The 23,739-nt window shown below is 38.4% G+C and overlaps 1 protein-coding gene across 1 annotated transcript in view; it reads right to left on the reverse strand.

Moving 5' to 3' along the window:
- The window catches only part of FAT3 (FAT atypical cadherin 3), a 394,564-nt gene that overhangs the window by 91,315 nt on the left and 279,510 nt on the right, over window positions 1-23,739 (reverse strand). The window contains exons 5-7 of the mRNA XM_086882161.1: window positions 13,307-13,621; window positions 11,177-11,387; window positions 1,896-2,035 (exon numbers count right to left, since the gene is read on the reverse strand). Coding sequence (XP_086738287.1) covers window positions 1,896-2,035; window positions 11,177-11,387; window positions 13,307-13,621 — 666 coding nt within the window. The remainder of the gene's footprint in view (window positions 1-1,895; window positions 2,036-11,176; window positions 11,388-13,306; window positions 13,622-23,739) is intronic.

The following is a 23,739-nucleotide window of genomic DNA, read 5'->3' on the forward strand; positions in this document are numbered from 1 at the left end:
CACAGAGAGAAGAAGGTAGGGGAAGGAAGGGTCTGTACCCACTATTAATGCTGTACTATTGCAATCTGAAACTATCTTACATTCCTAAATGGGTCACATTGCTGTTAAAAAGAACGCTCAGGCTTCTTTTAGAATGCAACAGCTTTACTGAAATATGTTTTTACCATATGTTTTAATTAAAAATGTAGGGGTTTCATCCAACTAGGTTTTGAGGACTGTTACATGGGTCAATTTATAAAATCAAAAGCAGCAGAAACAATAAACGCAATGTTCATGAGAAATTACTTTAATCCAGCATGTTTGAAATTCCCTAAGCTTTTTAATATTTTTTTGGCTGAAGTGTTCGCAAGAAAGAAAAAAGGTCACATTAGGTATTCAGCACCATCTGAAATGTGGACTAAGAGTGTAGCCAAGATAAAAAAACACAGCATAACAAAAAAAAAAATAAAATAATAATATTAAAAAAAATTCAAATATTGAAGAAAATGCCTTATGGAAAGGGAACATAAAGAGGTCAGTCATTCTCCTTCGTTTGTCTACCGGAAGACTGAGAGATGATTTGAGTATTGTGAGTGCCTTCCTGGGGAAAAAATAGTAGTTTTTAAAGAGTTCCTTAATTGAGCAGAGAAAGGCATAACAGGGAACGTGGGCCAGATATAATCAAGCTTCAGTTGAGGGATGTTTTTAGCAGAGATGCAATTAATTCTGAAACTAACAGGGAAAACAGTGGATTTCCTTCCACCTAACTTACTATCGACTGCTATTTTCTTACCAAGGGTGGATTGTTAGGAGGAAACATTCAACATTTTAGGGCTGGGTTATAAACAGAATATATAAACAGGAATTCATATTGAGAAAGCACTCGGTGATTTACACAATTTCTTAGGAAAGCTGGTGTTGTGGCTCAGTGAATACAGATTTACATCCAAAGCATTTGAGCAAAAAGGCAAGGTACAACAGAAGCATCTGCATGTGCATGCGTATATGTAAACAAAAATGTTCAGGCTTTCCTTCTGAATTATAAAGAAGAAAATAACATCAAAAACCTATTTTTTTTTTTCATTTACACTTGGGGAGTAACTCAGATGTAGAATTTCAGGCCCTAAGTAATCCACAGGCCACAACTCCACCTCATATCAAAGGATTTTGCTGTTTGAAGTCTCCCTGGTGCCACACCTGGACCTCAGAGTCCCTGTCCTCATGCCATGACCCAATTCCAGACTGGTTCCCACTGAACAGATACCTAGGCTCTGCATCAGGGTCTCTCCAACAAAGATGTGTCAGAGCCAGCATTGCTCCAGCTGGTCACGTTTATCTGACCCAACTTTTAAGGCAATGAGCCTGATAAGCAAGCCTGGTTTTAAAAGCTTCAGTGGGGCTGCTTCACAGAAGACAGTGTAATCACAGGCAGTGACACTAAATGAGGGATTCTTTGAATTTTAAGTTTTGCCTCTGAACAATTTCTTCTCTGAACAATTGATCTTGTGTCCCACATTTGGGTCTTTGGAGGATGAGAGGTATAAACTCCATTTAACACAATCAATAGCAATATTCCCCAACACCATGGAGCACTATTGTATTTTGGACTATTATGGGGCGACACAATTGTCAAAATCTAGGCTTAGCTGCCTGTGATAGGGACTCCCTCAGCTGGAGGAAGGCAAATTACTTTCATGTGAGCAGGAAGAGAACAAAAGGAGAAATAATGCTTTGAAACATTCAACAGCCGATTCTTTATAGCCAGATGGAAAGGCTCTGAAAAATATCCCCTCCATTAGTTATTGGTTGTCTCAAAGGAAGAGGTTTCACTTGAATGGAAAAATTAATAATTTTTATAGCATATACATTCCAGTAACAAATGAATAACTTGCCAAGAAAGGAATGTGATATTCTACCTGAGTTGTGGCAATGTTTGTTCCATCGGTGACCTCCACAGTCATATTATACATTGACCTCTGCTCTGCATCCAAGGGCTTTGCAATGACAATAGTGCCCACTCCCTTCTTCGCGTCGAAAGAACTATCGTAATTCCCTCCTAATTGTTGCACAAAAATACAATCAAATTAGCCATCTCTTGAAAAGCTCAATTGCAAGTATTCCTAAAAATGAGCATATCTGTTTAGTGCCATCTTAATGGACTCTCTTAGCATACACAGTACGCCTAGTGATACTTCTTTGTTCGTAACTCATTTATATTTCAAAGCAGAGTCTGTATATTGAAAAGCAGGTATCATTAAAATGCATTGCCAAAAATAAAGAATAAAAATCTAGCAGTACATTTAAGTAAACTATAGCTGAATCTGTAAAAAGAATCAGATGGCTATAACCCTCTAAGATATGTGCCCTTGTAGTCTGAATAACAAACAATGGATAATCATCTTTTTGTATAATAGTAATTTCAAAGGATTTTATTCTGCAAATTTTATTTTCAGGAAATTCTTACTGTACCATCATCTAAGTTTTTAAAATTACAATTATAATCAATTAAAAAAAAGCAAATATATATTTATTATGTTAATACCAAGGAAAATGATAATTACTGGCAGCAAAGGTCAAATCCTGCCATTCTATTAGGAATTATTCAAATAGATCTGACAGGATACACAACCTAAATTCTTTTCAATGCAGCAAAAACCCTCACAAAGCACTGTTCAAATACTAACATCCCCTTTTCCTGACACACACTGAATGATGCAGCAGTGGGTAAACCCTCCTAAGTACTGAGTGAAAGAAAGAAAAGGAAAAAAATCTTTTAAAAAGTAAAAGAAAGCTATAAATAATATAATCTCAAATATCATTTCAGATTGAAGGGTTACAAGATTTGTCAGCCACAGCTATAGTTTATAAATTTGAACCACTCATTATTTTGGAAAGCAAAGCATACACTCCCTGCTGATAAGCTGTTTTCTTACTCACTCATCTATAAAGTGTAATTTATTATTAGTTGAGTCTGAAATTTTTGGAGGCTAGGGACAGGGAGAGGTGGGACACAACACTGCTGACAGACAAACTCTTAAGGTATATTCATAACACAGCAATTCAATGCCAACCCAGTTCTACAGAGACAAAAAGCCTTTCAAACCCCACTGGTTATGAGACTTGTGTAACAGCTGCTGAAACCTCTTGAGATGAGGTCCACAAGTAGAAAAATATCCATCTCATTAACTTAGCTCTGGTGAAATATATATAAAGAGAGATATATGTGAATGGCTGGTAGCATCACAAGATGGCTCTTGAAATTTTAGGGCTGGGGACTGGGTAGAGAAGAGAAGAGTCTTCCATGCTCTCTCATCTGCATCATCATGGAGTGCTGACCAGGAACTGGCTTTATTCTCAGAAGCAGTCATGCATTTAGTGAGAGAAGAAGGTTTTGGCATTTGAAGAAGTTGAAGACTGGGAAGTAATACAGCAAAATCACAGCCCCTGAATTCCATAATGTGAAGGAACCTCACTTCTACCTCTTGCACAGGCTATTGCAAAGAAAGGACAAGGTGGAAGAAGCATTGCTACGTCCATCTTTGCCTTGAAAGACATTCCAGGATGGATAAAAGAAAATGGGAGGAAAAAAATAAGAATGCAGGTGACTGCTGCAGAGGAAAGGCAGAACTGATGAACTTCTGCCCACTGAAATGATCCAAATGTAGTAATTTCAGATGTGCCATCAGATTTCCACATGTTGAATAGATTTATGTCCATATATACAGGTCTAACCCTAATAGATGAAGTTGTGGTCTTCCAGGAAATCACTGCCACTGGATCTGTTGTCATTTATGGCAGATAGAAACACTGCTCATTCCTTACCTGCATTCTGCAATCTGTCCTTGATATTTAAGCAATAGCAAGGAATTTGGACATTGATTTTTATCTTTGGTGCTCTTTTTTAAAATAAAAAAAAATTAAAAAAAAATAGTTTGCAAGAAAGTTTTTCTCCCCCAATTAATGTTTGAAATTGATTTACTTGAGAAAAATTGCACCATGAAAACCTCCTTTGAAGAAAAGAGCTTGAGATTCATGCAAGGAAATCTCAGCTGAAATGAAACTAGCCTTGGGACAGTAGGCACTTTCCAAAGAGAATGTTTCATACTGATAACCATGAAAACAAAGTGCAAGTCTATACTTTGAGATGCTTAATAACCATCTTAATGAGCAATCAAAAATTATATGCTATCAACTGGCACACACTTCCAAAAAAACCTGCCTTTAAAACTTCCAAGAAGTAACATGGAAGGATTAGCAATAAATGTTTTAAATGACCTTCTGCTGGCTTGGAGATGGGTTTTCAGGGCACCACATGGTCTACTGCAAATAGACCAACTTCTTCAAACCATTTCCATTAACTGAAGTATACTCTTCCCCTAAAAAGAAGAACTGAATCCATTATGTGAATTTTTTATACATTATTCACATCTTCCAAAATGGTCTAGGGACAAACAAATTAATCTTGGTTGCCAGCCACCACAGCCTACACCTGTAACTAACCAGGCAATGCAGTTCATTTTACATAGAATCGTTTTCTATTAAACAAGACAGAAATTGCATCAAACACTGAGGCAGATTGATCAGAGAACATCCTGCTGTGAGATTTGTGATTATAATCTATTTTGGAACGAAACCCTGAATTATTCATGATTCAGTCTTCTGCATTTTAAGAGACCATGGTCAGGTGAAGAACCATGCAGATGGATGAACTTCTGGGAATACTGCCTGAGATAAGGAGTCCTGCCTCTCATCTGCAGTTCTAGAGGCAATCTGCAAATGGTTTGTGCTGCTCCTTGGCCTTCATATATGCTCAAAACATTATATGAGGTCCTCATATGATAAATGCTTCTGAAACTGCATTAAACATTGAAGAATTAATGAATTACATAAAAATGCTATCAAAGTTAAATATTAAGGGTCTTATAGATGTGTTAAGTCTATGCAAGGCCTACTAGAAGCATCCACCACAATCATCTTCGAAAGATGGGTGATGGAGTTGCACAAAAAGAGAGGTACCATTTCTAAGTAAAAACAATCAGGAATCCTCTCTAACTCCTGCAGCTGGGAACTCCACATGAAACCACTTCCTTCTGAAGGTGCCCATGCAGAGGCTGGAGGGCTGAGGCCCTAGGAGGTGATAGCTGAGAAGGTGTTGGCTTCTGGGGTGATGGAGGCTGTTTCCAAAAGCCTGACGCTGTGTCTGTGCCGACCCTTGGGGAGTGAGCTTGCCTGCAGTGCCATAAGCTCCCACAGTATCAGTTTTAACAATTTTACTATTGTCCATTTAACAGTTTCTGTGATCACAATCTTCAGATGAAAGAGGGCTAGGGATGACGGCATTTTGTTCAGCTGCTCAGTTTTATTAACGTGAATTTTCATTACTTATTCCACTTTCCAGCGTTTGGCACATGCTTTTCTTTTTATTGTCTACTAAGCCCTGCTTTCAGATACAAGATATGTATAAGCTGTCTTTGCTAATGTGCTTGCAATTGCATTAGGAAAGAAATACTTCAAACGAAGGTAGTACATTGTGAGTTCCTCAGGCACTTTGGGAAAATCAGCGACAAAGAGAGCAAGATGATTGAACTGACAGTCTGGCTAGACAAGTTGTCCTGAGAAAGCATTTTAATACTGAATAACCCCAGAGAGATGTGGATTAGCTGTTGTCTACGGTATCATTACAGCCTAAAATGTAATGCTGATACATCTTCAATACAGTTTAAAGACTTCCCTGAAAATAATCTGATTAGACTGAAGCACTTTGAATGAAATTTTATGAAAAGTCCACATCTACTTTAAATGCCATCTTTGGATGTTGGAATGACAAAAATTCATCCAGAAAATACTTTTTCTCTCTAATGGATTGATAAGATTCCCAAAGTCACCTAGCAGAATTATATCTACACTTTGGACACCTAAAGTTAAGTGAGATGATTTCCACCCTTACTTTCTTGAGGTTGATTTTAATGCTTTTGCATAAACCCAGGAAGCATTAAATTTTTAGATCTAGTAGATTTTAGAACTAGTAATTTTCTATGTAATCTAAAAGCATGTTATAGTTTATAAAGGATTTTCCAATTCCAGCTGTTATAAGTACAGCCACAGAAACAGCCTCTGGGTACAGAAGATCTTACTAGCTGGTCCTCACTACAACTTTCTAGAGCAGCCTTTATGTTCAGTTTAACAGTTGGTATAGTAAAGAGATCTCAGGAAATTGAACTGAGACACCTCTGAGCCAACAGACTAGAAGTTGTGTATTTGGTATAGAATACATTTTCTATCTGAATCCAGACTGTTACATTTATTCTTAGCTTATTTCTTGGCTTCATAGTCACTATGAACAATTTTTCGTCTGACAGAAGTCCTGTATACCTTGGAAAGAATTAATTTTCCTTTTTATAAAAAAGGTATCTAAAAAACCCCAAACCATTGAACCTTGTGAGGCTAACAAGAGAGATGCAATGGGCAGGCTGAGGAACACTTGAACTGTCAAAAGGGATTTCTGAGGGTCAGCTGAAGAATTTGCAGAAGGCAAGGCACAATCCAGATCTTGCATTCTCACAGGACATAGGCTCTGCATCTCTGTCCCTTTCTAATTTCAGTGCTGGGGTTTTTAATTTTCAAGCATATTCTTCTTATATTGCATTTTGCTGAAAGCAGTTAATTCATTTGGTTGGGCTTTTCCTAGATGTGTTTCCTTTTTGGTAAAAATGCTCAGCCTCCCCATGTTCCTATCAGTTGCTGATACACATTTTAAGATGGGGTCATGCTGCTGAGAAAAACAGTTTTTTCCTCTGAGAAGAAAACATGTCAGCAAATCTGGAGAATTTGTAGGCAAATGAATCCCATATGAGGACTTTCTTCCATATTTTCCAGTGGGATGATCAAAAAGGCTGGGATTGAATACCATCTCAGAAATATCTGAAGACTTTAGAGAATCAGACTCGTTCAGCCTTAGATGCAAGGATGGATCACACTGAGCTCTGGAAGACATCCCCAGTTCAAACATAGCTAAAACCTGGCAGGAGTGCCCCTTCACTGGTAGACAGCAAACAGCACACAATGTTCCACGTTCAAACTTAATAGAGCCACGATATATGGATATCCTCACACAAGTCTCATTTGGCCCACCATGCCATGATGGACAAATGGAGAAAAGAAATATGGGAGATTATCTGATTTAGAGAAGAGTCCTCTAAACCACATTTTCTCGGTGCAGAGAAGACTCTCACTTGTCCCAAAAAAAGCTGACAGCAGTGAACAGCGATGATAAACTGGGCCAATTGCTACATTTCTCACATTGGTCAGGGAAGAGAATCAGAGCAAAACACAGAAAACTAATTCACCCTAAAACTTAGAGGTGAGACTGAAGTATCTCTAGGATTTTCACAAAAAGAAGCAAAGCTGAAGTTTTCATTTCTTTTTCAAAGAATATGAAATAAACTTAGTGACTGTCTCAAGAAACAGAAATTCAACTACAGATTTTTTAAACTGTAACATCATAAGACAGGCAAATATTTATTTTTTGTACTGTATCATGCTAAAAAGAAAGTAATGCAAACTCTGAATTTTAGACAGAACTACTGTAAAGAGAGTCAAAGCCTTGAGTTTGCTGCTAAGAAGCTGAAAGCAAGGGCATAAAAAGCAGATAAGAAATCAGGAAGGCATTTTAGATAGTTCTCAGAGAAGATTATTCGAAGAAGGCTAGGGGGCTACATGCTTTTGACATTAATGAAAACTTGCAGCACTACTAATTAGATATTAAAATTATTGGCACTTAAGCACGCTTGGTAAAAAGTTCTGATGTGCTTTCAAAGCTTGGCTGCTGTTATAAAGGCACAGGCTGGAGGAGGAAGCAAAGACAGAGAGAAGACTGTTTGGGGAACCAGAGAGATGCTGTGCAACATGCTACTTAAGCAAAAACTAGCACCATGCAGCTTAAGCTCCAGTGTTCAAGTAGTCATCCCACCATCCCCATCAGTAACAAAGGAAAAAATGGAAAGGGCTCAATTCACCTGGTACAAATAAAGGTCTCTGACTTTTCTTGGAGCTCCCATTGAAAACTACTTTCTTATTAATGACTGAATAAATTTAATACAACTGATACAACTTATGTATTTCATATTGTGGGATCTGTATGAATTATGAATGGCATTGAATGCAGTCTGAAAACAGAAACCAGGTATGACATCTCAACCATTAAAGAAACAATCATCCAAGTATCCTGTTCCTCTCTAGTCCATCAGTGGAAGATAACCTTCCTGCCTCTGTGGAATCTTCCTCTCTTGGAGCTGAGGAACTCAAGAACTCAAGAACACCTACCTTAAGTATATATAATTAAGGTGCAAAGTTAGGCAGACAGAATACTTTATAGCCAAACTTTATCTGCTCTCCCTGTCTTTTATTTAGCTGGGAGAAAGTGCATGTTATGCATTAAAAAAGAGATCCTCTGGAATTCCAATGCCCATTTAGTTTGAAAAGGTCATAAAGAGAAAGGTCAAGCTGCAAACTCTATATTAAACCATGCCTCTACATAAGCCTTCGGGGGTTTTGTTGACATTACTGTGAACTATGCAGAGGTACTGAATCACAAAATACCAGATGGAGCAGGATCAGGTCTGGTTTTACAGCAGCACAGAAACCATCTCTTGCATCAGCAGTCACATACAGCCTTCTATATGTGACAGTTAACTTCTACAAATACCCCACATCTTTCACTGGGCTTTTCAGCACTAGACCTCAATGTTGATGATATCGAGGAACAATGAAAAAATGTGGGGTTTGACACTGGCTAACAGCAGCAATCTGAATACACTGTCCTCTCTCTGTAAAACTCTCAGGATGGGCTTTGTCTTTGCTCCTTGCACGCCAAATGTCTGGAACAGCAGGGTCTTCTGCATGCCCAGGATTGTTGGCTATTCCTGTTGCAGAAATGAGTGCTGCTGGGAGTTCTATTGTTTGTAACAGCAGCAATATTTAATGAAAACATTCATATGGTAACAGAACCAAACTGGACGGTCAGGGTCACCGATTTCTCATTAAATCTAGGAAAGCTCTGTCTCAGTGACCTCTGCAGTGATGCAGCATCTTGCAACTTCAGAAGCTGCAGACTAGAGGGAAACCATTAGAATTGTTTAAATAGGGAAAATCTTCTATATCCTTTGAACTACTTTAGGCATAAAGACCACATTGAATGACAGAGGCTAAAATTTCCCGATTTTCTCCCTATCATCTCTGTTTGGTAGGCAAAAAATCAAATATCATTCTAAGGTGTTGCTTGATTTAAAGTCTCTCTTAATGAAAAAGAATGTAGTGGAAGAGCAGAGGCTTCCCTCAGGGCAGCATTTTAATGAGAATTGGTCAAGTTGCCATGGAAAGGACCAAAAGAAGTCCAGCAAAAGGTTCAAATAGGATAAAAAATGTCAATAACATCAAAAAGATGGATTTGTCCTGGGAGGAAAGGGTCAGTGAGGAAGGGAATGGAAATGTAAACATTAGTTAATAACCTGCATGTAGCATACTGAAGCAACCAAGGAAATGGCAGGAAAACCTTAGAAAACATATGCTGTCCTCCCCCAGGGACTAGCAGGAACACCAGAACACGGTAGTAGCTTTGGGTTTAATTTTAATATGATTGGCACATCAGAAACTGTGCTACAAATTCAGAGAGGAAGTGGTGCTGCTTCTGTCTTTCATCTGCACAAACTGGCAATAAAAGGTGGATGAAAACAACTCTGACAGACCCTTTCTCCTGTGGTCCCTGTCCTTCCTGTTGGCTAAACCCATTTGCAAATAACTACGCTGAAATGGGAGCCAGGCTCAATCCCTGTAAATAAAGACTGCTGATGCACACTTTCTGCTAAGTCTGTGGCAAAGGCTTTTTGTTTCTCTAATCTTTCATATAGCATTCGCTTTATGACCCTTCATTTAAACAACTACACTTTGTGCAGATGCACTGTTTTACATCCAAAGATACGCAAACATTACGTACGAGCATCTGCAAATATTAAAAAGCACAATAGTTTTCCAGGGGAATTTCTCACTTTTGACATGTTAAATGAGTTATTTTAAATGACATTATCTGAATCAGCAGCAGAAGTGAGGAAAAAATACTTAAGAACACTGACTCCCATTTCTCCACTTCAACCAAGCGAGACCCTTTGCTTCCTGTCATTTTGGCAGCTAATGGCATTTCCCTGTGATTTTAAGACTTCTGTGGCTTCTTCTCCTTTTTACTTAGGATGCTTCCCCCTCCCTATTTTTATAAGCAATTTTATGTAAGGCAATTTTGTGGTTGAAATCTCACATCAAAACACATTTCTCTGTTTCAGCTTGCATTCAAGACAAACTTTCGGTGGCTCCATTTGTAACCCATATGTTGAGGCATCCCATTCTGTTTCACAGTTAAATGGATGGCACTGGACTGTGAAAAGTTTGAATTAATTATTTGTGATAAACTGTGGATAATCCGTGAATAAAATGATAATAATTGGACACAAATACAGTAAAAGCTGTCATAGAAAGAAATGCAGCACATCCATGTGTCGCATCGCATCCTGTCACAGGCACTTATGAAAGATGTAATATAAATTGTCTCAAAAAACTTGCAAAAAATAAAAGGCAGCCTGGATAGTTGTATTTTAGCAAATGTGTTTGCACTAAGGGTACCTTCTGTTGAACAGTTCTGCCCACAAGCTGTCTGTAGAATATAGAACATCTCTCGAGCATGCTTGCCACCTTGAAGCAGGGCAGTCGGAAGCAGAAAAAAAAGAACAGAATGCAGAAAAAAAGGTGAAGAAAGAGAGAAATGAGGGACAGCAAGTCTAAGTACCATAAATACATTTAGAAATGAGATTAGCAAAGTATGACAATAGAATTTAAATGACAGACAACATTAAGATTGCAGTAAATAACATAGTATGAAAAAAAAACAATTCAGCCATACAGCGCTCTTTTTTAAGCTTAGCTAAGGAGTCATAACAAAAGCAGGAATATTATTGTTATTGTTATTATTATTATTATTACTACTGTTATCACTATATTAAAATAGCATTTTCATTTCATCATTAGGATAACAGATATAACTGGGGGGGAGGTGGGGGAGGCGCTTCACAGTTAGTTTTCTTGCTCTCAAAACCACACAGCCATGTGCTCTGCTTCTGGGGCGTCCTCCTCGCACCGCTGGCTCCCAACTTACCGACGATATCGAACCAGAGAGGGATGTTAGAGGGCTCCACAGAGACCACCCCGACAATCTCGTTCACTTTATCGCTCTCCATGACGGTGAAGTTGTAGAAGGGCTCGTCGAAAGTCAGGGGCACGGGCGAGGGCGCCGGCTTTTTTATCCACTCGATATGGAGACGTGCAGTTGAAGATTTTTGGGGCCGGCCATTGTCCACTGCTTTTATCTGGCAGGCACAAAGAAAAGAGGGCTCAGGCTGAGCATCCCAGCTTGGCAAGTCAGACCTAATTCTACTGCTGTGAGGTAACTGCTTGGAAAATGGGTTTTGATAATCCTGTATGTAAAATCCCACGAAGAAAGAGGAAGATAAACACTTACATCTCAGTTCTCACTTTATTGGGTTTTTTTTTTCTTGCATAATGCTTTGACTTCTCACTGAAAAACACCTGATTTTAAACTGAAATGTTTTCTTTAAGGAATGCTGGTATGACAACTCCTGCAGATGCAATTCAAACACTCCCCACACAGATCCTCCTCTCCAGAACCAGCTTCCCTCTCTGATTTCATCTTGTACCCAGCTCCCTCTTGCAGCAAAGAAGGAAGCTTTGTAATGACCCTGTGTGAGACTGTACACTTGCAAAACATGCTCACTCAGAGCATGTCTGACTGCTTTCAAATGGCAAGTTTTCTGTTGGACACAAATATTCCTTATATTGCCTTCCTCAGGGTTTTTAATTTAATTAAATAAGTTTCAAGTAATTTCCCTCATTCTCCATAATGAATATAATTTAAAAATTTGCCGTATTTTCTTTTCTTTCTCCTGGCTGTCATGTTCATTAAAAGCTGCTTTGATTGGTGCTAATTCTTATTATTATAAAGTCCTCTGGAAAGATGGATAGACTTGATATTTGTGTGGCATGCTTAATGGATTTAGCATAGCAAAGACAAGAGGAGCAGCAACAAACACTGGGCTTATGAAAAGGCTGAATGCAGGTTATAAAATGGGTGCTTTGATGGATAACATCAATGTTAACAAAAAAGGCTTTTTTTTAAAAAAAAGGGGTAATATTTCTGGCTATATGGGACCACTGGTGTAAATATGATGCTTTAATATCTTCTAAAAATGGAAAATACTTTTTTTCCCCCTGAAGTATCATGCCCTATTTCTTCCTCTGGAAATGTGTTAAGTGGGTTTGATGCTAACACTTGTCAACCTGTTCCATTCCAGGCAGGCAGTCCCGCCCTTTGTGAAGAGATGCCGAGGCTGTAATGAGCAGTTTCTAGGTAGAAAATCTTCAGTTGTTGCATTATAAGAAGGCTCAGATCTCAAACGTGACTTTGAGGTCGTCAGAGGGAAAAGTACTCACTCACTTGAAGGCTGCTCTACTCTGATTCCTAGGTATTTCTCAACATTTTGTTATTTATTCCTTTTCCAACATTATGAAGGCAACACACCTGTAAGATACATTACTTCCAGATGTCAGACCATGGGCCTCTGACACTTTTATTTCAACTCCTTAACTACAACTTGTTGGCTTATTTCTATGGATGAACAGCACACATTTCATTATATGGCTTTTTATCAACTCAAACATATTTTATTCCCCCTTTCTTTCACTATATGGTTACAGTTGTGAAAGAAGAATTTTGACTGAGACTTCTTTTACCTTAAATTGTTTCCACAACACAGAGTACACAGTACTCCACAGTACTTAGATGCAGCCACATAACTGGGACAGTAGATGCCCTCTGTACGGGCAAACAACTGTACTTACTCAAAAAGTAAGTAGTCATTTGTAGCTGTATCTGCCCCAGCCAACATGATACAACTTTGGGAGCAGACAAGTGCTTGCTTGGTCTTCATTTCTGAATATTCAAGGGAATGGCTTATGCTAACAATTTGCAGGCTGACTTAACACTCAGAGACTACCTCATGACTTGCAATAGCATGAATGATCTCTCAGACTCAGTTTTTTGGGGATAGTTGTATATGAATACTAGTTTTCTTAATTTAGGTCTTACATGCGGGGCATAAACACAGTTATATATTCCTCTTCATACAGGAAGACCTATTTCTGGAAAAGAAAAAAAAAAAAAAAAAGTCAGTCAAATCATGGGTTTGTATGTCAGTGAAAGAATGCTTACTGTTAAGATGTCGTAACTCCCTGCTGTGAACTGCTTTCTGGAAGAAACCATCCCTGTTTTGGGATCAATGAAAAACTTCCCGTCATCGTTGCCATCCACAATGCTGTATGAGATTTCCGCATTAGGGCCTTCGTCTTTGTCAAAAGCAAAAGCTCTGTAGATTGGCTCCCCTCTTTTCTTACGGTCCCTCTCGGGCAGCTTGATCTGATAGGCTTTCTCTAGAAACTGTGGTTTGTTATCATTCTCATCCAGAACCTGGACCACCACCCAAACGGAGGATTGCTTGGGAGATGTGCCCCCATCTGAGATGGTTACCTGGAAAACAGCAGCACAAGTTATTCTCAACAGCTGCAGTGGGACTTCAGAAACTGGAGAAAAATATAGAACAAAAGGGAACACCTTGCCTTCCACAATGCCAACCTGCAGTTTACTACATCTTCTGTGCACACAACAAATGATTACTATAAACATGCTCAGTGCTTAACTCAATTTGTCCACAGTGGCAAATCAAAATGTATTTCACTTCTGAGATGAACGTGGAATAAGGAACTTACAGACTAGGAAACTATTTCTCAAAACAGAAAATTCTTTTATTTCAAATTCTGCAAGTTTATCTCAGAAGAGAGAACTGGAATTAACCCATTAATCAGGGATCCCTGCATTTTTTTGCATACATATTTTAAAGTTTCTTCTGTCATGGAAAGAATTTGAAAGTTGCATTTCTTCTTAAACCGTAAAAGAACCTCTGTCATTTTTTTTTTCCATTAATTATTTGGAATTTCTTAAACAACAAAAGGATTTCTGTCAGCTCTTTTCATTCATTACCCAAGACGTGACAGCTCATTAATTCCAAACCTGCTTTATAAGATTATGTGGAGCACAAAGAGGCAGGTAACAAAAAATTTCTGCTGCATTGTGTAGAGAGTGCACTGAGCTGCCAGAAACATGTAAGAAATAAAATCTTTGAGATGAAAGTTAATTAGTAATTTAGCTGCAACTTAAACAGAATTACTAATAATTTTCAATCTGAAACACTATGAAAATGAAATGATTCAAGATCAACAAGCCCTCAAGAGATTTAATAATATGCCTTCAAAATGAAATCAATATGTTTCAAACTTCTCCCTCAATATTTCGATTGCATTCTTAATGAGAAAGAAATAAGGCAGAAAGTTATTTTTGTTTGCATGAAAGAAGTTCAAATTTCATTTTCAGCTACATATGGTAACATGCCAAATCCCACAGTAGCAATTTCTGATGACAGTGAGCCAAGATATTACATACCCTTCCCTGCTCATACTGATCACTAAACATCGATTGGTTTGCTGCTAACTTCTTGATTTATTTTTCCTTAAAAGTTTCTGTGTTCTCTTGCAAATCCTATAGTCCTTATGTCCAATCCTTAGGCAATGCAAAATTTTCTGGGAATAATACCCCTCTGCATTATTGGTGCAGATGGCATTGTCCCATCCTTGTGTAAAATCTAAACTTAGAGTAAATAACCCTGGTTTAACACTGAGATCAGCAGAAAGATTGTATTTTCTGTGAGAAGGGTAAAAGATATTATCCCTCTTATGTATTTAGCTATGTGTTTAAAAACTGATGCAGTGGAAGGGAGTAGACTGACAGCTTCAGGGACAGAGGCTCATTTACAGAGAAGTGAGGAGCATGGCAACATACAGTGGTAATGTAAATTCCCCAAAACAGCCCAGAACCCACTTGGAGAATGGAAGCCATCCTCCCAACAACACATACCAGTCTCAGGCCTCCTTCTCCCAAGACTGGAGTACAGTTTCCCAAGTGCTGAGTAGGTTTGGCAATTAGCAGTTGTTGGGATCACCACTCCTGTGATGGGGACAGGTGTTTGCAGAGTGCTGGGTGGGGATCAGACCCATCCTGCAAAGCCACCAAGGTGACACCTGCCAGTCACCAGCACTGGGGTGTGGGAAGAAACCCCACATCATTATCAGTGTGCTCAGCCATCCAGTTCCCACTGCCAACACTTTCCAAAACAGCATTTTTAATGCTGAAAGGCTGTACACACAGCTGTGAATCTGCCTTTCCACATGATGAGAACCACGCCACCAGGGACCTCAGCCTCTCCACTTCACTGATGATCCCCTCTATTTCTGTTCTACTCTGCTGCAACTGGCCAAACTCTAGGCCAGACCACAAGTTAACAAAGGAAAATCCTTTTTGGGTTTCTCCACAGATAAAATAATCATTGATGACAAGCAGTACAGGCTGTATTGCATAGAAACAGATACACACTAACACAAACTCAAAAAATATGAACAAAATGATTTTTTAAGGAGAAATATTCTTGCATAAAAAAGTATTAGTGAGATTCTGAAAACTTGTTCTCTAAACAAATGCAACTTTTTCTCTTTTTTTTTTTTTAAAAAAAAAGACATTTCCTTCAACCTGCCAGCAGTAAACAACTAAAAAGGTGTGTGAATGAGATAATGGGCTTACAACCAACTATGACAATAAAATCTATGAAAACCACAGTGGTTTAACAGTCAAACAACTATGATGAAAAAACCCTACTTAAGTCAAAAAACTACTCAAGAAATTAAGCACCCTTCTGTCTTACTAGTACATTCTCACAGTTTGTCAGGTTATTTCTAAAATCCTGACTAGCATAATGTTGTGGCAGCAAATATTTGCATGCATTTGTTTGTTTAGTAAACCCAGACTTGGGGGAAATGTACTCAATAACATAAAAGTTGCACTGAAAATATTTGCTGACAGCTAACAGGAAAGAGTAATGGCAATAACATGAAATGACAGCAGAATAATAAAAATTAAGAAAGAATGCCTGAAGTTAATCACTTCTACTTGGGCTAAAACTTTACATCCCTGGAGAGGAAAATACTAGGTATAAGCTAAGCCTTTTTCTCTGGGTGACACTCAAAACTTCTCAGAATTACTGGGTGCATCTCCACTCAAAAAACTCTGAGTGCCAGACACAGGAGTTGAAGTTCTCTCTTTGCAGGCATGCCCATTTGCCTAAGTCTCCATCATACCAATGATGTGATTATTTCCCTTATTGTAAATCTGCACCATGGCTGACCCCTTTTCTGTGCTCCATCATCCTGACCCAGGCCTGGCTATTCAGGTTCCAGCCACAAACAAAGTAAAAGGGCTGCAAAAGTTTCCTCTGCCCCTACAGAAAAAACCCACCATGACAACACATCAAAACAAACTAAGAAACTGTTCCCAGACGAAAACAGGGAGAACCATAGAGGTCATTCAGCACATCACTCTGCAAATACCATTTCCATCAGGACACAATATCACACCAGCACTTAGGGGCCCCTCTAACCAAGGCAATTTCAATTCAAACATTACCACAGTTCTTAGCTAAACCCTTGAACAGCTGGAAATTACAGTGAAAAGTAACCAGGGAGGGGAGGGAGGTTAGGATGTTCATAGCACAAAGCTAATTCACAGCTGGTATCTCTGGAAACGCAAAAGGCAGATGTGCAAGGCACAGGAGAGCTTGCAGGAGAGAAGCTGTAATTTAGGACCAGTGAGGTTTTTTTTGTTTAGAAACCTGCAGGTAGCATGATAGGAAAAAGAAAACAGAGAAGAAAGGTAATGCAGATGAATGACATGTGAATGACATATGTCATTTATCTGTCAGTCTGAGGCAGACTGTCTCCATACATGCTTGTCAAGACGTGCCATCGAAAACCCAACAAGAGGTGACGCACGGCAGTCTGCACGGGAAAAGGGTAAGGACAAAATCATGGCTTTCCCAGCAGAGATGAGGAACAGCTGCTTGGTCAAGCATGTGCTTTCCTAAATGGTGAACACCTTCTGCTGTCTGTGTGATGAGTCCAGTATCCAGATCCAACTGCTGCAGAAAAGCTGCTGCTTGCCCATGTGCAGCTGAGATGGCCCAGTTACTGTCCCCTCTGCTGCCCTGGTTAGATACTGCTGCTCATGCTGTGTCAGGACAGCCCAAGCAGAGGATACAACCTCCCAAAGATGGGACACAGCCATGAAAGCAGCTGAATTTGGACTCCCTGACTAATCAGACAAAGGCTTGGTCAATTCAGCAAGGGTGGAATATCTTAAAAGGAATGTGATTACATATTTAATAGGGCCTGAATGCAACAGACAACAAAAATAATATGAACTATTATATATTTTCATGGTGAAATACAAAGCATTGCTGCTGTTTTCTCAGAACCTACAGACAGTTCCTCTACAGTTTTCTCCACGAAATGAGCGTTTTCTGTTAGGAATCTGTATTTATCCATTGGCTTTATTGCTAATGACTTTACCGAAATATGTCTGTCAATACACATACAGGTATTGGTTACCTGGGAATTTCTTTGCTAAACTAACAACAGTCACATCTCCCTTACAATGTTTCCTTTAGCTGGATGGACCAGGACAAGGCCTCATCAAATTCCCTCTATTTCTCTCAGACATGTTTTTTTTGAGGAAAATGCACTAACATATCTCCTTCTGCAGCATATGACAAATTCAGCATAATAACAACTTTCTGTCAGAGTAAAACAATTTCCACTTTATCTGCAGGATCTACTTTAGTAGGTTTGGTCTACAGACATTAACACTCCCTTCCCTACAGGACTAAGGGATATTCATGTTTATGTTCATATCCACAGAACAACTACAAAGGGATTTCCATAGCAGTGGACCTTGTCAGTGAAAATGAAAACTGACACTGACTGTTAACATACCACAGCTGGAATGTTAGATGTGAGAATTTCTTCTTTTTATGACTAAGAAGAAGGCATGGAGGAGACATCTACTGTGAAAGTATTGCCTAATAATCCAGCCTAATCCAGCCTAGTAGACCTAGGCAATGGGGACAAAAGGAATTTTGCCTTGGGACAGTCACTCCTCCTGTGAGTCAGACTGTGACACTTAATCGGAGAAAGTGTAGTTCTTGAACCTTTCAGAAAACAAATACAACTGTGAGGACCAGCCTCCTGAATTAGGAGTACTATACAGAGTCTCATTAACAAAAGCTCACAACTTCCAAGACAATTATTAACTCAGCTGGAGGGAGTAGCTAGCAGGGATGTTACTTCAACAAGTACAAGACAATTAGCAGGTGTTTAATGTGAGTCATCAAGCCTTGAGAAGAACAAGTATCTTCTTCCATATCATTCTTTGGCAGGAGGAAGTACTCAGCCTACCAAATTTTTAAGTTTTGAGGAACTGCCACATCACTGTCATTAGCATTGCAAAAAGCTGAAGATGTCATATTTGCTTGTTTATTTTTTTTTTTTTTGTGTGATAACTGCTTAATGCAAAATAAAGTGAGCTGAGATGCTTGTGCCTCATCAAAGGAGTGTGCACAACAAGGTCTTCAGGTAAAAGTCTCTCCCTTCCCCCAACAAGAAATGCTAATTTTGCTTCAGAAAACCTTAGAAAAGAGAATATGGTTGAGTTACTGAAGGCAGAAAAATGATCAAAAGGAGCAGGAGAGTTGAGGCATACCCCTGCTGTTAGTGACTAATGGGTTTGTTTCTTCTGCCAACGTGTAAACGAGCTGCAATACCTATTGTAAATCTCTGGAATTCAGCCCAAGTAGAAGAAGTGGAAGATTATAAAGGAGAGCTCATCGAGGGATGAATAGAACTTGAAAGTCAAATGCATTGAATTACTATCTCTGCCTGCTTCAGAGAGAGACTAAATTCCTGGCTAAATTCTTACAAGGAAATATTTTTCTGAAATGCATGCTGTTACTGAACTACATGTCAGATTATTGCTACAAAGTGAAGGCAGTATAACTCAAAGATATACAGAATATGCAAGAAAAATAAATTTACATCGGGTTTCTTATTTTTTTAGTTCAAAACAAATACTGAGTTAGCTGTAGCAAACTAGATGCCTTCTCTTTCTAATCCTTTATCTAGCAACTGTGGAACAGAAATAGGTAGTGCTTATTTCACTGGTTTTATAGAATGCAGAGCTGTCCCAAAAGACAAATTACACTTCTTGTCCAAAAGAGTTCCAATCATATCAATATGATTCATCCTTCTTTATTTCCTTTAAAATGTGCTAACCTGGGAAGTCTTTGTTTTCAAACATTAAAAAAAAAAATACGTTCACTCTGGCCTGTAATGAGAAATAAATAGTTCAAAGTACATTTTAAATAGAGATTACTACTGACATAAACACTCTAGGTGTCTGATTAGGAATGTCAATGGCTTCCAGCCATACTCAAGCTAGAAAAAGATGCATAATGGTCTGTTAAACCATTTGAGAATTAACGATGACATCAGGTAATTTCAGTGCTGTATTGCCAAAAGACAGGAAGAAAGGAAGGAAGGCAGGCTTTTTCATTTGGAGTTAAATGCTCCCTGTAGTATTTGCAAACCTAAATATTAGAAGAGTGCACTGAAGAATGCCTTAGAGGCTTCAAATCTTAACTTTTGTCAGACTCAAGAGTACTGAGACCATGGTAGTCAAAGGACATGGCAGAGTGAAATATCAGAATGGGTGACTTAAAAGTCCAAAAACACTACTACTACTTCTACTACATTTACCCTGTGTCACACTTTAAGCTTTTTGAAGACAGGTAAGCTTTTTGAAAACAGAAACAGTAAACAAGTCTCTGAAAAGAAACTACAGACTTGTATTTCGACTTTAGTAGTAATGAAAGGAAGAATCTACATAGCTCTTGACAGTGACCCTCTAAAAGAAAAACAGCAATTTTCCACAGTCATTGCTTTTAAAGTTCATTACAGTCTGGAGATCTTGGTGACCTTAGTGCACCAGGCTTTATTTACAGTGCTCTTCAATCAATACATGCCAAGTGCAGAACCGACCACTATTCCACTGGATTCCCAGGAAAACAGAGCAGCCTGTCGTGTTAAAGGAAACTCCTTCTGGCAAACTCAGAAAGCACCTTTCCCTTCCTTTCCCTGAGGAAAAACTATAACCCTTAGAAATATCAAGCTCATACAATTTGCTTTTGATGAAATGTAAATTAAACTTGTCCAGAAGTGATTCCAAGTCAGTCACTTTCCTGAAGTCCAGAAGCGCCTCTTCCATTGGTGGAATTAAATAGAAAAGCTTTACCTCTACTGCCTAACTGCAGTATACAGTTACATAAAGATTCAGTGGAACTCCTCTGGCAAGAGAAAACATTGCTCAACTAGGACTTTTTCTGAGCTTCTAGATGATAACAACTGCTTGAAACTGTATGTATCATGTCCTATATTGAGCAGTTTGCAAAGCGTGCAACAAGAAGACTGGAAAATCTGAGATGATCACAGTAAGAACATCAACCACAGTCTCCAAACAACAATTGTAAATGTCTTTTTGAGTACATTATGAGCTTCCTCTCTTTGCTCACGAGGCTACAGTAATGAATCTTGCTAAATATATAATGAAGAAAGAATTGTAAAGCAGCAGAATACACACTTAAACTGTCCCCTGATGCCCATCGAAGGACATTTACCCACCTTCAGACTGACACCTTACAAACAAGATAAAGTATGATATGCAATTACTTAAAAATAATTTTTTAGGCATATGAAACCTCTTGAGAAACAACCTATCACTGAAGTTTAACTACCATCATAGCCCCTAAACAAGAAAGAAGATAAAAGTTGCCTATTGATCTTCACAGTAAACTTTGAAGAAGGTGTTTAGCTCCTGCTGAAAGTGAAGATTACAATCTGAGTGTTTTGTGAACAGAAAATGAATAGTCAAATGTGAGAATATTTCACTTCAAGCAGATTTAAATAACATAAAGCTTGCAAATCAAGATATGCATGCATTTTAATGTTAGTAGGAGTCTCTATGTCAATTTTAATCTGATTCATACCTCAATATCTACTTCAGCTATTTGTGGATTTTGCTTCATTTGTGATAAGAAACACCTGTGATTAAATATTGATAAGTTCCCCTCTATCAGATCTACCTCTACAGATAATGCCCTTCTCCAAAAGTCTTATCCTAGCCCTCAGGAAATACAGTAGCTCTCAGTTTTTGTGCTTCAAAAGAGGTGTGCACCAACTTGTAAGCTCAGCACACTGCTGTTTTCTCGAAGATTCAATTACTCTTCTTTTTCTAGCCACAAAAGTTACATGATTCTCATCTTCACTATAAGCAGGAACCAAACACTTTCTTCAGTTTCCCCAAAATGATGGAGATTGTTACACATCTCCAAACTTCCATTTTTTCATACCAGACCAATTAATATGTGTAATCATCTAAGAAGAACATTCTGGCTATTAATAGAGACAGAGTATGTTATCCAGGCTTCCAAGATATTTTCCTAGTATTAATAATTTATGTTATGTTTTAACTATTAACAGATGCACCCTGCTCAAAAAATACAAGCTGATTTATTTATTGCCAAAATTTTATCAAGCTATAGTACTAGTCACCACGGAGCTAACTACTCAACAGCATTTACTTTTCACCCTTGTTTGGGTGTGCAGCCGTGTTAGTTTGTATCACGGGTGCCCAGACATCAAAACTGATGAGGAATTAACTCCCAGCTCTTTTAGCAGAACCTCTCAGATTCAGAGCAGGTGTGTGGCAATAGCCTCCCTTCTATCTGGCAGTAAGCCAGCAGCACTGCCCCATGCTGTACATGTACAATGAGGTACGAGCTGCTGAAGGTCCTCTAAGGAAAGGCACAGTGTGAAGGAGTTTGCTCTGTACGCCCTTAAAAATATTGTGGCAGAAGCTTCTGTTAGAACAAAGCAATAACTTCAACTAAAACTTTCAGTCTTCAAAGGGAATAATCATCTTGTGTCCTGAACTATAATATAAAAACCTAGTTCTAAGAGATTTTTGTCATGCTGAGTTCCACTGCCCTCTGATGTTGGATGAAACATCCTCAGTTGAGGCTCTGTGATGGTCAGTTTTAAAACAATATTGCTGTTACTGAGGAGATAAAACGTGTATTTGGCCAGCAATAAGATGAAAGACATACACTGTAGTTCCTTAAATTTATTTACTTTATAGGTACACTGCATCCAAATTCTATGCTGCTATATAAAGCAGAACCATGGATTGTCCAAAGTAAGGTAAGACTTCATTTTTTTCCCCCAAAGCAGCACCTGGTTGTGCTAACAGGGGATGACACCACCTTGTCTCTGGCCAAAAAGCAGATTAAGATGCATCCAGCCCCATCTCCAGCTCCTCCAAACATTCTTCCCTTGCCATCCATTTGCAGCCACCTCCACCCACCAATAAACTGTTTGTGCATCTGTGCTACGAAGAGGGCTACTGAAATAATCAGGGTTTAAAATGAACCACTGAAAGGAAACAAACCCACCCCCAAAAGGCAAACAGCAGTGAGGGACAGCAATGAGAGAGCAAAAGGAACAGAGGCATGCCAGCTCCCCAGGCCAGGCTGGGGAAAGTTTACTAAGATGTTTGGTCCCTGAAGGAACATGCATAGTGCAACTACAATTTCGGTGATGAATTCTGCAATTTTGCTACAGATAGAAATTTAGAGTCCACCCCCAAACCCTCCTCCCAAAAAAATCCCTATCTTTGAACTCATCACTTACCAACAAGCCTTTGATCAATACCAAAGCAGGCAAAGACAGAACCATTAATATTAACATAAAAGCCTTCATGTCCCATCAGTAATGCTGAAAATATCCTATTTTCATCTTACACTATTTTTCCACAATATACAAGAAATGAGGGCTCTCCATACACATACACACACAGGCAAAACATTTCAAAAACTGTTTTGCAGCCAACAGACTGACGAGTAGCCTCTGACATTTAAATTTCACAGTAAAACATGAAGCTTCCGCAGTTTTATGTTCAAAATAAAGCTTACTGGTTAGAAAACTGATGAATAAAAAAATTGATTTTGTATATGGGTAGAAAGTATATAAATCAGACTTTTAAGTGATACAGGTTTTTCCCAATTTTTGAATATCCTTTAGAGATATTTTAAATATAAAAAAAGAAAAACGTATGGTTCAGGCCTCAGAAATTTATCTTTGTTCACTGAATAGTCACCCAGGAAGACTGCAGTGACTGTTTCCATTAATCAAAATGGAAAAAAATTAAAATATTATTTTTTTGGTGATATTCAAGTTATTTGATAGTCATTTCTTTGGTTATCAAGGAGGTGCTTGATGAAAGTAAAATTTTAATCAACTTAGAGGGCAATATCATTGCAATTATTCATGCATATTTGAATAAAGTAGTTTTTGGAGTCAGATGAGGATTCCATCTTAAAAGATCTTACAAAATAGTATAAAAATTCTCAAAAAATCAGTATGAAAAGTAATTAAAATAAGGTGAAAGAGATAAGCATGAGCAAGAAGCCTGGTTGTTGGGGCTCTTCCCAAGGCAGATTTTTTTAGTGACAATATCATCCTGTTTTTGGCAGACCAGGTTAAAGTAAATCACACCAATAAATGCTTTGATTTTAGTAATAAAAAGTTCTACTTGACTTC

The sequence above is a fragment of the Cyanistes caeruleus genome, chromosome 3, assembly GCF_971803275.1.
Source record: "Cyanistes caeruleus chromosome 3, bCyaCae1.hap1.1, whole genome shotgun sequence".
Lineage (NCBI taxonomy): Eukaryota > Metazoa > Chordata > Aves > Passeriformes > Paridae > Cyanistes > Cyanistes caeruleus.